Below are 17,915 nucleotides of genomic sequence, written 5' to 3'. Positions count from 1 at the left end.
TCCTCCTCCCCCCCAAAAAAACCAACAAAAAAGCTTATTAAAAAAAGCACTAATTGGGGGGAGGGTGTAGCTCAAGTGGTAGAGTGCATGCTTAGCATGCATGAGGTCCTCAGTTCAATCCCCGGAATCTCCTCTAAAAATAAATAAATAGATCTAATTACTTCCCCACTAAAATTAAAAAACAATTTTTAAAGCATTAATTGAGACAAAAAAGGCCACAATTCACAATGAAAATATAAAATTATTTATGTATCAAATAACATAGCATCTTTCACAAAACTGAAATGTTAAAGGGTACAAGGAGAAATAGATAATAGGTTGAAACAGACCAAAAGCAAGGAAATTTAACTCCCCTTTCTCATACCAGGACAGAATAAATGAACAACAAAAAACCCAGTAAGAATACAGAAAACCTAAACAACAAAATTAATATTAGGCTAAGAAGAAAATCTCAATAAATTCCCCAAAGTGGAACTAATACAATGTTCTCCGATTACAACTGGATAAAATTAGAAATCTATGTAAAATAGATCTTCCATCTGAGTATGTAAAAACTGTCAAACGACTCTTGTGTCAAAAGGGAAACTCAAACCAAAACTGCTGAATTTCTAGACAATAATGACAATGAAAACAATACATATCAGAATCTATGGATACAGGCAAAGCAGCAGTCAGAAGACAGTTCATAGCCTCAAAATACTTATATTAAAAACAAGGAAAAATTAAATGAATAAGCACCCAGTTCAAAAAGTTAGGGAAAGAGAAACAAAGTAAATTTAAGGGGAAAAGAAGGAAAGAATTAACAAAGAGAAAAGTTTAAATAAAGGAGCTAGAAAACAGGTAACTGTAGAACGAATAAACAGATGAGCCGATTCTGTAAAAAAGAAACATATAAGCCATTAAATAACAATCAAGAAAAGGAGAAAGCACAAATACACAAACCAGGAAACGAAGAGTTGGACATAACCACAGTAAGATTAAACACCATAAAGGACTTCCTCATAAAACTCTGTGCAAGTCATTTTAAAGACCTGGAAGAAGTGGAAAACATCCTAGGAAAATGTAATTTACCAAAACTCTAAAAGAGAAAAGTCCATACAGACCAATTTCCATGGAAGAAATAGAAAAAGTTAATAAAGAGTTACTTTTCCCCAAAGCACTATGCCATGATGCTTTCACAGGGGAAGTCTATTAACACTGAAAAGCAGATAATTTGAATGCTATTTTTATTTTTTTGAGCCTAGATAAAGAAGGAACAGTTTCAAATTCTTTTCACGAAGTGAGTATAACACTGATAACAAGATCTAGCAATGATTCCAGAAGAAAAAGGACATGATATAGACCAATCTTCACATATGAATATTGACACAAAATCCTAAATAAAATATTAGCAAACAGAATCCATGATTGTGTGGAGTTTATTCCCTGAATGCAAGAATCACCCAATATTAGGAAATCCATTAACATAATCTAACATATTATTAAATCTAAGGAGAAAAATCGTGTCAGCATTTTCAGAGATGTCAAAGAATCATTTGACAAAATTCAATATCCATTCTTTATAAAAACATTCAATAAAAGAAATACATGGTGTCTTCCTTGATAAAATTGTGTGCGTGTGTGTGTGTGTGTGTGTGTGTTTGTGTGTATGTAACTCCTCAAATCCAGCAATCCACTTAACCAGGAAACACTAGCAGCAATCATATGCTAAAATCACAAATCACATAAGGGAACCTACTCTCTCTGCTAAAATTTAACATTATATTGGAGATAGCAAAAGCATTGTGATTAGAAAAAAGAAAGAAATTAGAAGTTACAATACGAATGGAGGAGGTAAAGCTATCATTACTTATAGATAAGACTGTAGAGCCAGAAAACCCAAGCAAACCAAAAGAAAAACTATTACAAACAAAATAACTCAGTAAGGTAGCAGCATATAAACTTAATATATAGAAACCATTCAGTTAGGAGATACATGGAAAAGAAGGCTCCATTTATCACAGGAACCCAAAAAGACAAATACTGTCTTAGTCTGTTTGGGCTGCTATAATAGAATGCCATAGACTGGGTGGCTTATAAAGAACAGAAACTTATTTTTAACAGTTCTGGAGGCAAGGAAGTCCAAGATTAAGGCACCCACAGATTTCATGTCTGGTGAGGGCCCACTCCTGGTTCAAAGACAAACATCTTCTTGCTGTGTCCTTACATGGCAGGAGGCGCAAGGGAGCTCTCTTGGGTCTCTTTTATAAGGGTACTACTTCCATTCAAGACGGCTCCACTCAGAAAAGGGAGCCCTCCTACACTGCTGGTGGGAATGCAGTTTGGTGCAGCCACTGTGGAAAACAGTATGGAGATTCCTCAAAAGACTAGGAATAGACTTACCATATGACCCAGTCATCCCACCCCTGGGCATATATCCAGAAGGAACCCTACTTCAAAATGATACCTGCACCCCAATGTTCATAGCAGCACTATTTACAGTAGCCAAGACATGGAAACAGCCGAAATGTCCATCAACAGATGACTGGATAAAGAAGAATTGGTATATTTATACAATGGAATACTATTCAGCCATAAAAACTGACAACATAACGCCATTTGCAGCAACATGGATGTTCCTGGAGAATGTCATTCTAAGTGAAGTAAGCCAGAAAGAGAAAGAAAAATACCATATGAGATCGCTCATATGAGGAATCTAAAAACAAAACAAAACAAAACAAAAAATAAATACAAAACAAAAACAGACTCATAAACATAGAATACAAACTTGTGGTTGCCAAGGGGGCGGGGGTGGGAAGGGACAGATTGGGATTTCAAAATGTAGAATTGATAAACAAGATTATACTGTATAGCACAGGGAAATATATACAAGATCCTGTGGTAGCTCACAGCGAAAAAAAATGTGACAATGAATATATGTATGTTCAGGTATAACTGAAAAATTGTGCTCTACACTGGAATTTGATACAACATTGTAAAATGACTGTAACTCAATAAAAAATGTTTAAAAAACATACAGTTTCTACCAAAAAAAAAAAAGAGACACATGTTACAAATGTATTTCTCTTTTTAAAAATATCTATTTCTGATTAAAATAATGCCATTTGCTGCAAAAAAAAAAAAAGAGGACTCTACTCTCATGATCTAATCACCGGCTTAATGTCCCACCTCCAAACACTATCACATTGGGAGTTAGGTTTCAATATATAAATTCTGGGGAGGAGGGGGGACACAAACATTCAGTCTATAGCAAAGACCTAGAAATGAACTTAAAAAATGTCTAAAACCTTCCAGAGAAAACATTTATAACACTCTGAAGGAACAAATAGAAAGGCACCCCATTTTCTTAAACAGGAAGACTCAAAATCATAAAGATGTAAAATTAATTTATACACTTAGTATAAGCTCATTAAAAGTACCATTTTTTCTTCTTCTGAAACTAGACAAGCTGAATTAAAGTTCAAATGGAAAAATCACAAGCAAGCGCGCCCAGCATATCTCTGAAAGAATGAAGATGGGAGACTATTGCCACAATAATTCTCTGTAAAAAACCCAAAATGAATATTTAGATACCCACACTTAGACAGAATTTATGGTCAGCTGGCAGGTTCTATAATCTGGATCAAGCTCTGTTGATCTCAACTCTGCTAGGTCATGGGTCTGCACTAAGTTGGCGGCTTGGCTGGAGGCTGGCTGCTACAGGATGCCTTGGCTGGGAGGACCAGGTTCATTTCTTTTCTTTTCTTTTAAAATTTTTTAAATTTTGGGTTTTTTTTGGGGGGGAGATAATTAGGTTTATTTATTTACTTATTTTTAATGGAGGTATGTGGGATTGAACCCAGGACCTCCTGCATGCTAAGCATGCACTCTACCATTGAGCTATACCCTCCCTCAATTTTCTTTTTAAATTAAATGATTCTTTAAATTCTATAGTGCTTAACAATTTTTTAAAGTTTCACACACATAATTTCATATAATCCCATAATAATCCCCTTTCCCCTGCTACTCCTATATTGCCCCTCCCCCTTCCCTCTCCCCATTGGTAACCATTAGTTTTTTTCCTCTGTATATGTTGAGTATCCTTTTTTGTATTATTCACTAGTTGTATTTTTTAGATTCCATGTATAAGTGATATCACACAGAATTTGTCTTTGTTTGGCTTATTTCACTTAGCATAATGCCCTCCAAATCCATCCATGTGCTGCAAATGGCAAAATTTCATTCCTTTTTATGGCTGAGTAGTATTCCATTGTTATTCTCTCTCTCTCTCTGTATATATATGTGTGTGTGTGTGTGTGTGTGTGTGTGTGTGTGTGTGTGTGTGTGTATACACACCATATTTTCTTTATCCATTCATCTGTTGATGGACACTTAGGTTGCTTCTATATCTTGGCAATTGTAAATAATGCTGCTATGAACATTGGGGTGCACATATCTTTTCAGATTAGTGGTTTTGGGTTTTTTTGGATATATACCCAGGAGTGGAATTGCTGACATTTCTGCATGTCTCTCTGATTGCTCCAGCAGGCTAGCCTGAGTATGTTCTCATAGCAGTGCCAGGGGTCCAAGAGAGGAAGTAGTATATGCAAGAGCTTTTTCAGTTCTTTATATCAAGTTTGCTACTATCCTGTTGGTTGAAGTAAATTATATGGCCAAACTCAGTCAGTATGGGAGGGCACTACCAAAGGGTATGGATACAAAGACACATGAAAAACTGGGGTCATTAATGCAATCTATCACAAAAATATGAATCAAAATCTAGAATCCATAATAGAAAACATAAATACATTTATTTACATAAAAATAATATTTGTTTGGAAAAAATCCATTAGCAAAAACAAAAGAATGACAAACTGGGAAAAATATTGACAACTGGTATCATTCACAAAGGTCTAATCTCTCTAATTATATAACAAGGTTATAGAAATTGAGGAAAGGCCAATAACCCAAAAGAAAATATAGAGTATATACACAGATAATTCAAAGAAAAAGACAAAAATGACCCTTAAACATATGAAAAGATGCTCAACCTCACTCATCATAAAAGAAATGTAAATTAAAACTACAATGAGATACCGTTTCTCATATCACAGTGTTAAAAATCCGAAAGTCTTTATTTAATGATACATTTTCCAAGTGAAGCTGTGGTGAAACACATAAACTCATACATGGGTGGTAAGTACAAAATGGTACATCTATGGAGGGAAATTTTGGCAATATCTACCAAAGTTACAAATGTGATTCTTAGAATTTATCCTACAAAAATATTTGCATACATAAGAAATGTCTACTTATCATGGCACCATTTGTAATACCGAAGGACTGAGAATACCCCCAACATCTACCAATAGGGTACTGCAGTCATTAAATAAACCATTGTACATCCACAAAATAACACTTTGAAGAAGTACTCGATACACTTCCAAACAATGACTTTCTATGTACTGGAAACTTTCTAATGCTTGATATGTAAAGACCTGCAGGATGTATTAAGTGAAAAAAGCAACATGTGTAACTATATGTATAGTATGTCACCTTTTGTGTAAGAAAGAGAGAGATGGAATAGGAAATACATTTATATTTGTTTGTATCTGCATAAAGAAACACTGGACAAATATAAAATAAACTAATAAAACTGGGAACTGTGGGGGGTATCTATGGTGGCAACTGGGTAGAATGGACGAGGGTGAGTGACACTTCTCAGAATATAATTTTCATATAGATTTGATATTCAAAATCTACATGTATTATTTACTTAAAAATAAATAAAATATTCACAGTATAACAAAAACTATAAGGCAACTAGGAATTACATTACTAAAAACACACTTCTAAAAAGGAAACTTTAAACTCAGTAAAGAACACAGATAGAAGGTAAACTGAACGAATGAGGAGATAGTTCATTCTCTAGGATGGGACAAGTTAATATTATGATGATGTCAAGTCCCCCAAATTAATCTATAAATTCAGTGCACTCCTAATTGGATTTTTGAAGAGCTTGATAAACTCTTTTTAAAATTGATGTGGAGATATAGCTAAGACAACCCTAAACAAGACTAAAGAGGAGGGACTTGTCCCATAAGATATTAAGATACATTACAAAATCCTCAAAAAAAGGTGGTATTAATGTAAGAACAGAAACAGACCTATGTGTGTATGTTTTATAATATATGACAAAGGTGGCACAGCAAATCTATGAAAAAACGACTGTTTAGTATTTGATGGTGGGAAATTGTGGCTCCCTATGTGGGAAAAAAATTGCATCCCTACCTATCACTACATATAAGAGTGGATTCTAGATGGATTAAAACCTAAAGATGAAAGGTAAAACTAAAGTGAATAAAAAAGTAGACTATTTTTGTGATGTAGGAGGAGAGAACTACTTTTTAAATACCCCCACCAAAAATCATAAAGCAAAAATATGATGAATTTGATTACATTAAAATTAACAGTTTCTGTGCAAAGAAGGCTATCATGGGCCAAGTTAAAACAGGGAGGGAATATTTGCAATACCCAAAACTGACAGGGGACTAATAGCTAGACTATATAAGGAACTCTAGTAGAGCAACAGGGAAGATAGGAACCCTAACAGAAAAAAATGGGCCAACTATACGAGCAGGCAATTTACAGAAGAGGTGTTTAACACACATATAAAGAGATGCTCAAAATTAATTAGTAATCAGAGAAATGCAAACTAAAACAAAGTAAGATACTACTTTACACCTATTAGACCAGCAAGAACCGGAAAGCTGGAAAATGTCAAGTGTCACTGAAGATGTAGGGATCCAGGAGCCTTCATTCACTGATGGTAAAACTGGACTGGTGTAGCCATCCCAGAGAACCATCTAGCAATATTGGTAGTCTTAGTCAAACTAAGTATATGCACACTTTATGATCCAATTATTCTGCTCTTGGATATATATTCCAAAAGAAAGTCTCATACAGGCCAATAAAGGGACATGCATAAGAATGTTCATTACAGTATTATTTGTGGTATCATGGAGCTGGAGGCAATCATGCTGTCCATCACTGGGGAATATTCAGATGGAAATGTGGTGAAGTCACACTCTGGTTAGCATGAGCAGTTAGAAGCAATGGATTAGACGTATACACAGCAATACAGATAGACTTTAAAAATACAAGGCTGAATGAAAAAAAGTAAGAAATAGAATGAGATACCATTTATATAAAATAAAAATGCAGACACAAAGCATTCTCTATAGTGGGACAACCTGGTGTTCTGTGCCTCCTGGGGAGACACAATATGAAGTAAACTGTGTACCCAATGTGTGTTATTGCTGACATTATTTAACTTGAATTTAATCATGTGGAAAAAGCAGACGATTTGAATCCAGACATTCTGTGGGACATTCTACAAGAAGCTGGCCTCCTCTCTTCAAAAACATCAGTGTAATATCAAACACACACAAAATATAGGGGTACTGTTCTAGACGAAAAGAGATGAAAGTGCTACACAAACCAAACGTAATGCATAAACCTTTATTAGATGCTGGGGTCAAAAAATAAGAGCAGGTCTTGGAACATTTTGGGCACAATTGGAAAATTTGAATATAGGCTATTTTTTACGGTATTATTGAATTAGTAAGTTTTCTTAGGTGTGATAATGGTATTGTGGTTATATAGGAGAATGTTCTGAAGTTTTTAGGGGCGAGGTGTTATACTGCCTGCAAGAAGATGTATACATACACACATAAAGGGGAGTTGAGCAAATCTAGCAAAATATTAAAGGTACATGGGTTTTCATTATAGTATTCTTTCAATTGTTCTGAATTTTGAAAAATTGAAAAATAGAAATTTTGGGGAAATACAGGCACATAAAACAACAACACATATTTTGCAAGAACACATATAAACAAAAACATGCACATAAAACATTTTGGAATGGTTGCTTGCCTATAAGAGGGAAAAGAGAATGGGAAGTAGAGATGAAAGTGAATTTAAAAGACAACAAGGACCTCTCCCTAAAGTATACATATTTGTAGAATACACAGAAAACACAGAAAACCACACTGAATAAAACTAAATTCAATGATAATTTCACCTTATCTGTCAGTAGTTCTCAAAATGTGGTACCTGGACTAGGAACATCTTCTTCTTCTTCTTCATCATCATCATCATCATCATCATCACTTGGGAACTTGTTAGAAACACAAATTCCTGGGCTCTATTACAGACTTACTAAAACACAACTCTGGGCATGGGGCCCAGCAATCGGGGTGTGTGTGTGTGTGTGTGTGTGTGTGTGTGTGTGTAAAAGATACTCATATTCTAAATAAAACTATGAAATATTTCAGGCATACAAAGTATAGAGAATATAACACACACCCATGTACCTATTACCCAGATGAAATATTAGAGAAACAGTTGAAGTCTCCTGTGTATTTCTCTCTCATTTTGTTTTTTTTTTTGTTATCTTCCCCAGAGGTAATCACCATTTGTGTTTAATTCCTTTGTTTTAGAAATATTGTTTACATATCTATATAATCCATAAACATAGTGCATTGTTTTCCAGATTAAAAAAAATCTATATAAATGGTCTCATATTCCATGTATCCTTCCACAACTTACATTTTATTACAGTATTGTGTTTTTTAAATTTATCTGGATTGATACATTCAACTCTAGTTCAATTTTTTCCCACTGTTCTATAGTATTCTGTTGTGTGGCTATACCATGATTTATTTACTCTCCTGTTGGTGAACTTTTAGGTTGTTCAGATTTTTTTCTCTATGACTAACAGGTTTGCAAAGAACATTCTTGCACATGACTCCTTGTGCACATGTGTAAGAATTTTATAGAGAATATATATATCTCTAACAGAACTGCTGGGTCCCAGGGCCACTTTCAACTATTCTGATTACTTCCTAATTATTCTCCAAAGTAGTAATACCAATTTTCACTCCTTTCAAAGATTCCATTACAATTTTTCCCTCATAGTTTGTGCATTAAGGACTTTGTTTAAAAAGTCCTTCCTCAGTCCTAGGTCACAAAGATATTCTTCACCCTCTCATGTGGAAATATTGAAAAGGGATCCAGTTTTATTTTTCTCCTTATGGTGAGCCAAATTTCCCAGCCCTATCTACTAAAATGCCCTTTTCCCATTGATTTGTGGTGCAGGTCTGTAAACTCACCCATTTAACAAACATTTGCAGAAGCCTGCCTTGTACCAGTCTTGTGCTGGATCCTGCTGAAAGCAGAAAGATCTATAGCCCCTAGTTCACTCTCCTGTGGAGATACAGCCACATAAATGATTACACTATCAAGTGATTAAATACAAGGTGCTCCCAGTTTCTAACTCAGCTGGGTTAAGGTTAAGTTCGCAGAAGTGACAAGAGCTAGGTCTTAAAAGAAAAATAATTTGCTAATGCGGGGTGGGGGGGAAGGTGGCCAGGTCTGGTTTATGGTCCACAGTTGTTTCTCTAGGGTAAGAGTTTAGAAGTCTTCCATGGATGTAGGGTCAGTGAGTCCTGTGTATGTAAGGGGTAGGTGTAGGCAGAGGGAATCATTTTCTGCCCGGATATGCTTATAGGTCGAGGAACATAACCTTGAGGCTAAGACTCACCGTAAAGTTTAGGCTAAAGGAAGAGGAGTGGCTGGAATTAAGTTATCAGGAAGGAGGCATTTCAGACTAATATTTACTGTTTTTAGGGGGAGACCTCGTTCTCCAGCCGAGTCAGGGGCTCCTTGAGACGGTTTCTGAAGAAACCCTTACTTGCCCCAACTCCAGATATGTAAGTTCATTCCCTCCCGCAGACGCCGCTCTGGGGCCTGAAGGAAGGAGGGAGGAGGAGGGGAAAAAGGCAAAAGGGTGGGAGAGGTTTCCAGTGTTGGGCTCCAGGGCCTGGCCGAGAATCTGCGCTAATGCTTAAAAGAGCTGGGAGTGGCGCCCTCAGGGCTTCTCTGGAACCCTGCAAGCGGGGAAGGTTGCTTGGAACAGCTAACCTAGCCACATCAGGTGGGAACCATCGGCAAGACATGTGACTCAGCCGGCCATTTTCTCACACCCTGTCCGTCGCCATCTTCCATTGTAGACAAAGGCACCGACCCTGACCCTTGTCTGATGCAATCCTGGCGATTACTTGGTCACTAAGATTCGGAACGCACGTATTTAGGCCCAGGCAGAGGCCCACAGACTAGAACCTGGCTTCCAAGCAGGTTATAAGACCACACCAGCAGACGAGCGGCTTCCCCCTCCAGCTTCCCCGCCTCCTCGCCTCCTCGCCTCCCTCCTCGGCTATTTCCTTACCTTACAGGGCGGCCGGGAGGCGGGGCCAGCGCGGCCGCAGGGAAGGGACGGGCGGGCGCGAGCCGTCAATCCGAAGCCCCGCCTCCGGGGACATCTGGCTGCCGGAGCCGGCGCCGCGAGCCTGGGATCCGGAAGTCGGAGCCTAGCTGCGCGAGCGCATCCTCTGGACCGACAGTGTTGTGCTATCTTCTTTCAGATCTCCGCCGGAAGTGGAGGTAAGAGACGATTCTTCTCTTTTTTCGCGGTGAGCTTTCGCGGTGAGCGCTCACCCCGCCGGCCGCGCGCAAAGGATCATCTATTTGAGGTGAAACCAGAGGCGCCCTCCACCCTGGATTAGAGAGGTAAAGAGTCGGCTTCCTTCCAGGGTAGAAGGGCCCAGATGAAGGGCAGGGATTGCTTCGCACGTGGACATGCGCCCAAATGCACTCTTGCGCGGTAGAGGGGCACGGACCCACCCCATCTAGACAGGTGTAGACCGCTGGACACACTGTATGGCGCGTTACTGACCCCGCTTGTGTGTAGAAACCTGTGTCCTCCTTATAGGATAGTGAGACCCATTCCGCATTTTCCCGGTGTAGATAGGCGTGGACATACCGAAAGTGTGGCGACATCGAACCCCACACGTATAAGCGACTCATCTCCTTCCTCACAAGGCTGACCGGCGCAGATTTCTACCGGCGCTTAAGCAGCACATAGCCGCCTCAGCGCACGTTTTCCCTTACGGTAGAGGCTTTGATGTATTTACTCCCACCCCCGCCCGACCACCAAAATGGAGGACCTCAGAAACTTTTTAATATACAGAGGAGTGAACCTCCTTTCCTTAGCGTCAGACCTAGAGACGTCTCTGCCTCGCCCGCGTAACTAATTGACTGATGCCCCGCCCCTGCTCCTGCAGAGGTGGTAGACCACCCCTCCCTCCCTAAGTGGTTGGAGGCGCACGCCTCAGCCCACAGAGAACCACGCAGATTTCCTCCTCCTCCTAGGCTAGAGTGAGTTGCCGTTGTGCAAAATCATACCTGACGTCCTCCCGCGCTGGTTTACTGAATTTGTAAAGGCTTGACCTCCCAAAAATGCCCCGCAGCAATCAGGAACAGATCTTAACCCACGAAAAGACAAATCTGCCTCTCCTGGGGCTCACAGGGTAGAGGGGCTTGTATTTACTCTTCTTTTTAGGTAGACCAGGTCGTCCCTCCTCCCCCCCTTCCCCAAGGATTTAAAATCATCAACTGTAGGAAAGGAGATACCTAAAGGGAGCGGAGAGGTGCAGCTCCCCGCCCTGAAACGTTGAGAAGCAGTGACATCACTGTCACCCCACAGAAAGTGCATATGGGCTCCCCCCTTATCCAAGGTAGAGGAGTTCAGGTCTTTTTCTCTCTTTTCAGGAAAAGAACTTAGACTCCCCCCCCCCCCCGCCACGTCTGTTGGACTGAATTTATAGCTGCATTCTCCCATCCCCAATGCAGAAAACCAGAGGTTCTATTCCCTTCAGTGTTAGTGCACTGCTGACTTCAACCCATATACAAGATAAACAGATCACACAAATCCTACTTCCCATGGAAGGGTCTAGAATAGCTCTCTGCAGGCAATGTGCAGACCTCATTCATGCAAAGCTGCATACTCTCTGCCTTTGTTATCGTGGCAGTAATGTCACCTTGTAATGGAGACAGGCATATTAGTCCCATCCCATGGCCCTCCGGAAGGGTAAAGAGACCCAGAACCCCCCAACCCCTGCACAACTTAGAGACGTACAGACCTGTGCTCCCCTCCCATGCAACAGAGATGCACACAGCCACTGTGCCTGCCGGTTTCTCAAGTTCCTCTACATCCCAGAGTAAAGCAACAAAAGGCATCCTGCCCCCCACCCCAGTCACCAAGGAACAGGCCCCAACCATACATGCAGGCACAGATTTTTTTTCCTCTCCCCCAAGATTGTGCACTGACTCCAGTCCACATAGACACACAGATAAAAAGCTCTGTTCTGAGATCACTTTTCCCCAGGGTAGACTCCTGGGATATGTTTCTCCTTCTCACTTCCAGGGTAGATGAGACATAGAACCCCCTATTTGGGGAAAAGAGGTACTGTTAATATCCCATGTAGAAACAGATTGTCCTTGCATAACCTCCCTCCCCTCAGAGTGGAAAGGTTTAGTGCTAGTGGCTTACCTAGGGGGTATAACACTACAGGGTGGAGGATTGAGGACTGAGTGCCCATCTGATGTGCTGAGGCACTGACTCCACCTGGGAAGAGAGGTTTAGAACTAGCCTCTCTTTGGGTAGTGTGACACTGCCTTACCTATAATATATTATTATTATTATTATTATTATTATTATTATTATTATTATTTATTATTATTATTTATTATTATTACTATTATTCATTATACTCAGCCATACCAGGCCTCAGCTCCAGTATAGCCCTGTCTTCTAGTTCCTTTAGTTGTTATGGCTTCCTTATCATGTTCTTTAACATTTTGTTTTGCCTTCAAGGGGCTGAGAAGGGGGCTTGTGGCCTCGTGGTTCCCCTCTGTCTTCAAATTGGTTCTTCTCCCATTCCAACAGGAAAAGAGTCTGCAGATTTGAACCTACCTGCTTTCCATCTAGTCATCATGATGAAAATTAGACACAGTGAGTTTTTTTACCCCTCCTTTCCAATTGTAAGCTTTAGTGAATATTCATAGTATTTCATGGCAGCGTTTAAAAATTGCCCAGTATGTGCCAGATCATTCAGTCTGTGTTTTACGTATGGTATTGTCTTCCCAACTTCCTTGTGAGGTAGTGCTCCCCTTATCCCCATTCCATTTTACAGATAAGGAAACTGAGACTCAGCAAGGTTAAGTGTCTTGATCTGAGGTGAATAGCAGTAAATACCATATCAACACTGCCTGTATAACTCTAGCACACTCTAGCATTTTTCTTTATGAGTTGTGCCTTTAAGTTAGTACCAGTGGTTCAGAGCATGGATTGTGGAACCAGACTGAGTTTGAATCTCAGCTCTTCCACTTACTAGTAGTGTGGCCTTGGACAAGTTACTTAACTTCAGTCTTCCTTATCTACAAAATAATAAGGGAGTGGTGAGGAGGGTAATAATAGTGTCTACTAATACAGTGTTTGCCTTACAGTGTTGTTGTGAGGATTTAATGAGTTAAAATAGGTAGAATACTTATGCGTGGCACATAATAAGTGCTCTATAAGGATTGGCTTCTAAGATTCAGTCTTCATTTCATTTCTGTTCGGAATGTAGCCCCTCACAGAATGTGTACACTGTCCTGGCGCTAAATTGTTGTCTGACCTCTCTTGAGCTTTGGATTTTTCTTACCTATGAAACAGACAATGTGGACAAATTACTGTTCTTTCTGCCTTCAGGACTCTTTCCCTTTCCTCCTCCTTTAACTGGATAACTCTTGCTTGTTTTTCAGATTTCAACTTATACATCACTTCCTCTGGGAATCCCTCCCGTTAACCTCCTCCCTTGGTTTCCACTTGTCTGTGCACCCACAGGAACCAGGGCTGTTGACACAGTCTGACTGGGTCTGTCTCTTCCACTAACACTGTTCACTTCTCACTCACATCTGGTTCACCTTTGTGTACCAAAGGCCCAGCCTGCCAGGCATAGCTGGTTAGTACTTCCTGTGTGCCAGGCACTAGAAAGTCTCAGGAGTGCTAAATCAGTCCCCCTCCTGCTACCACGATGCTTACAGCCTAGAGGGAGAAGACAGATGTGATACATGCTATGAGAGGGAAGCAGGGGCTTTAGGGCAGATCTGGTTCTGTGCTTCCCCTCCTTTGTCCTGCCATCATCCAAGTATAAAATGATAACATTTGGAAAGCATGCTGGGTAAACTAAATGAGAACTATGCAACCCAGTGGCCTTGTATTCTATGTTAATGGTGACCCAGATTATGTAGGGCTTGGTGAAAAAAAAATTGAATACATTTTTAAAAATTTTATCAAGAATCGGACTTCACTTATGTTAATACCCAAAGCAAATAATCATTTTTTTCAGACAACACAAGAAAAGTGAACAAAATTAATTGTACTCTAATGAAGAACATCAAATACCAGATAATAAGAAAATAATTGATAGTGATGAAAAAGACAATAATTAGCTGGTTAAATAGAGTATTATGCATACAAAGGAACCCTGGCAGTTGAAAAAAAATCAAAATATTATATGGAAAGACTATACTGTATGGAAAACTGTTATAAAGGTCTCTGGGATTAAAGTGAAAAGAGCAAGCTGCTGACAGGACTACATAGTACGTTACCTTCTTTGGGAGAAACTGGAGGGAAATAATATATATTTGTATTTGCATAAAGAAACTAAATGATGCATGATAAACTAATAAAGTGGTTCCTTGTGGTGAGGGGACTGTAGGGGCTAGGAGAAGTGTGGGAGGGCAACCTCTCAAAATAACATGGTTTTATTTTGGAACCCTATAATTGTATTACCTGTTTTTTCTTTCAAAGGGAAAATTCATGTTTTTATTTCAGTCAACGCAGAGAAATAATTTAACAAAAGTCAAAACCCATTCATAATAAAAATACTCATCAAACTAGGAGTAAAAAGGAGTTTCTACAATCTGATAAAGGTAATATATGGGATGTATTACCTGGTAAAGAACAATCATACACATCTACATTAGTGAGAAGTTGGTGAACATTAAATTAAATAGAAAAACTTTACATGTGCACACCAAAGACTTTCACTGGTAAATTGCCACTGAAGTAATGTCAGACTAAACTAGGATGATTGCTGCATGGTGCAGCTGTCTCCACTCAGGGCTGGGGATACCTTGGACTCAAATGGTAATGAGAGTGATTAAATCTAGAAAGGTTATTGAGAAGCCCTGCAAAGAGTGTTTACATATAGTTTCAACTGCTGTACATTTTTGAATGGTTATGAAACAAGAGAGTGTGTTTTATCAGTTAAAAGACTTATAACCATCAGTGATTGGTGGCACAGGCAAGTAATCCGTTGTAATGTGGATTCCAACTAACGGTGGAATGTAAGCTGCACAGGGAGGAAATGGGGTGGCTGTGGAATAAAGAACTGAGTGGAGTGTTTTGGAAGTCTTTATGAGTTTGAACAAATGAGCTTGAAGATAGCTCACAGGGATGCCTGAAACTGCTTTCTGAAGTCCAGGCAGTTACAGATGTTGATCATGGATGTCACCATAGCAGTGGGTGGGCAGGTGGCTGCATGGAATGAGATTCCCCTGAGATGATGGTGTCGAGAAAGTGGGAAGCCCACGTATTGGAAGGGGCCTGGTTATGACTAAAGTTACCCAGGTTGATGATGGCAGCAGTTGGGTCGAAAGTAAGGCTATGAGCCAAGTGCTTCAATAAATCAGGAAAAATGACTCATAGGTGACAGGCATAGCAGCAGCCTCAAAAAGAGCAGGATTTTTCCCCCTCTTTTTCCCCCCTTTTCTAACAAGAGGGAGAAATTGGTTTCGCAATAGTGAGTCCAGAAGACACCTCCTCTACCAGCTGGCCCCAAAGTATTCATGTTCATATAAAGCAACAGCCACCTTTCCTTAGGCCTGCAGGAGAAGCAGTGTCCTCAGCGGGGAGCTGAGTTTCTATTAAGGCAGGAAGTTAGGGGATTGTTCTTAAGGAGAGATGGAAGAATTAGGGGAGTGCTGATCTCCCAAGTGGGGATTTCAGAGGGCCTAGGGGGAAGTTGGATGCAGGGGTAGATGGAGGATGAGGGGTAGAGTCAGTGCCAGGCTGGATATTCAGAGATGCAGTGGGGTGAGAGTATGGGGATGATAGGTGACTGGAGAGATCTACCTTTGAGTTTTTTTTGTTGTTGTTGTTACATAAATTAACCGCTTTATTATAAGCTAGCAATGTTTCAAATGGTGGCGCGTCCACTGGTCCTTCAATTCCTTCAGTCTTCTGATGGCAGACTTTACTGTGATGGTAGAAGTGTTGTAGGTCCAGGCACCACCAGCTACCATTTTCATGCAGGAACCACAGTGCCAGATGCCCACGGCTTGTCTCTTCATCTTGGTTTTGCCATAGAAGGAGCCAGTGTACTTGGCGTGCTGGCTAATGTCAATTTTCTTCACTATTTTCTAGAGGGAGGCACCGTAATGGGTCCTGCATTTACTGATGATTCTGACCTTCTTGGTGCATTTAGCCATGTCAGTGCAAACTAAGTCTGAGCCCAGAGAGGTTACCTTTGAGTTTTGATGTGAGAGTTGGTGGATGGAGACACTGATGCTCAGAGAGATTTAAGAAAATTCTTCAAGGTCATATGACTAGGTAGTTATCGAACCAGAACAGGAACCTAGGTCTGACTGGCTAAAAAATGGTAGCAGTTTTCTCTCTGAAGCTGTTAAAAAATAGAATAACAGCGACTCCTGGGTGTTGCAGTGCTGTAAGTGGTGACTGCACCCCTATTACCTTCTTCCCCCCTCCCCTCCTCCCTCAACCCTTTTCCTCTCTGAAGCAGATGGTTTCCCACCTCTCTAAGTGATGTATTTTCTTTCATCTTGTGCCTGTATCCAGTGCAGGCCCTCATTTTCCAGGGAAGTTAGGAAGGTGGAAATTGTTGAGTAAAATGGCCAGACCTGGTTCATTCCAAACCTCACATTCTTTTCATTGCAACAGGAGTACTTTGGAAGAAAAGGAGACTTGGGAGCTGTCTTTTTTTTTTTTTTTTTTTTTTTTTTTTTTTTGGTTACAGGGAAATTTGACCCATTCACATTCATTATGATAACTAATATGTTTGGTCTAATTTCTACAATCTTATTTTATATATTTTTGTTTATTTCTTTTCATTCTCTTATTTATTTACTTTTAAAAAAGTTGATCAAGTTTCTTTAAAAAGTCCTCTACCAGTAATTAAAATTATGTTGATAATTGCACTCATATTTATATCAAACTAGATTTCTCTATCACTAGATTTCTCTATCACTTTACCAAAGTTAAATCATAACTATTTTTAGCCTACTCTTCCAAAGTGAGACCTTTCACATGATTTTATGCTTTTGCTTTTCCAGCCCCTGTTGCTTGATTTCTGGGTTTTATTGAAGTAATTTTTTTGCAGCTCATCTCTGTAATAATAATAGTAGTAGTAGTAGTAGTGGTAGTAAATAAGGTAAAATGAAACTGGAGATCTGAACAAAATTGGAGAAACAAGTTTTTTTAGCCAAGGATGTTTTTGAAACAATTTGATCTTTCAGTTCGGAGCTGTTTCCTTACATGCTTCCTGGGTTTTAAAACTCCTTTCTTAGTATGTATTATAGACGTTACTAGCATTAGCATTATTTTAGATTTAATGGTAAGTTTCAATGGACTTCCTGCCTACCATTATTTGTTTCCTTGAACTTGAGATCTTTATTCTGATTTAATTTTTATTTCTGCTGGTATATATCCCCAAGTAGTTTTACCAGAAGGGGAACGCAAGTGGTAATCTTGCACATCTGAAAATATCTGTCTTTTACCTTTACATAGGAGTGATCTATTGGTCAGTTGTAGGAATTTAGCTTGGCACCGTCCTGTCCCTTGTCTCAGTACTTACGTAATGGTTATTCTTTTTTTTGTGTGGGTTGGAAAGGTAATTAGGTTTTTAAAATTTATTTGTCTTTAATGGAGGTACTGAGGATTGAACCCAGGACCTTGTGCATGCTAGGCACGC

At 39.5% G+C, this 17,915-nt stretch overlaps 1 protein-coding gene and 1 pseudogene across 4 annotated transcripts in view; one reads left to right on the top strand and one right to left on the bottom strand.

Annotated features, from left to right (window-relative positions):
- The first annotated feature begins 10,377 nt into the window (after positions 1–10,377).
- GNL3L (G protein nucleolar 3 like) overlaps positions 10,378–17,915 on the top strand; it is a 28,551-nt gene continuing 21,013 nt past the window's right edge. The window contains exons 1-2 of one of the 4 annotated variants that reach the window (XM_010996828.3): positions 10,378–10,482; positions 12,827–12,892. In XM_010996828.3, the coding sequence (XP_010995130.1) occupies positions 12,874–12,892 (19 nt within the window). In that variant the 5' untranslated portion in view covers positions 10,378–10,482; positions 12,827–12,873. Of the gene's footprint in view, positions 10,609–12,754; positions 12,893–17,915 lie in introns of all 4 variants that reach the window. The other 3 variants (XM_031445114.2, XM_031445113.2, XM_064483116.1) reach the window with 3 other exon arrangements.
- Positions 15,963–16,416, bottom strand: LOC116150692 (large ribosomal subunit protein eL43-like; annotated as a pseudogene).

The sequence above is a fragment of the Camelus dromedarius genome, chromosome X, assembly GCF_036321535.1.
Source record: "Camelus dromedarius isolate mCamDro1 chromosome X, mCamDro1.pat, whole genome shotgun sequence".
In the NCBI taxonomy this organism is placed as follows: Eukaryota; Metazoa; Chordata; class Mammalia; order Artiodactyla; family Camelidae; genus Camelus; species Camelus dromedarius.
Note: the sequence above shows the minus strand (reverse complement) of the source record. Positions and strands in the feature narration are given on the sequence as shown.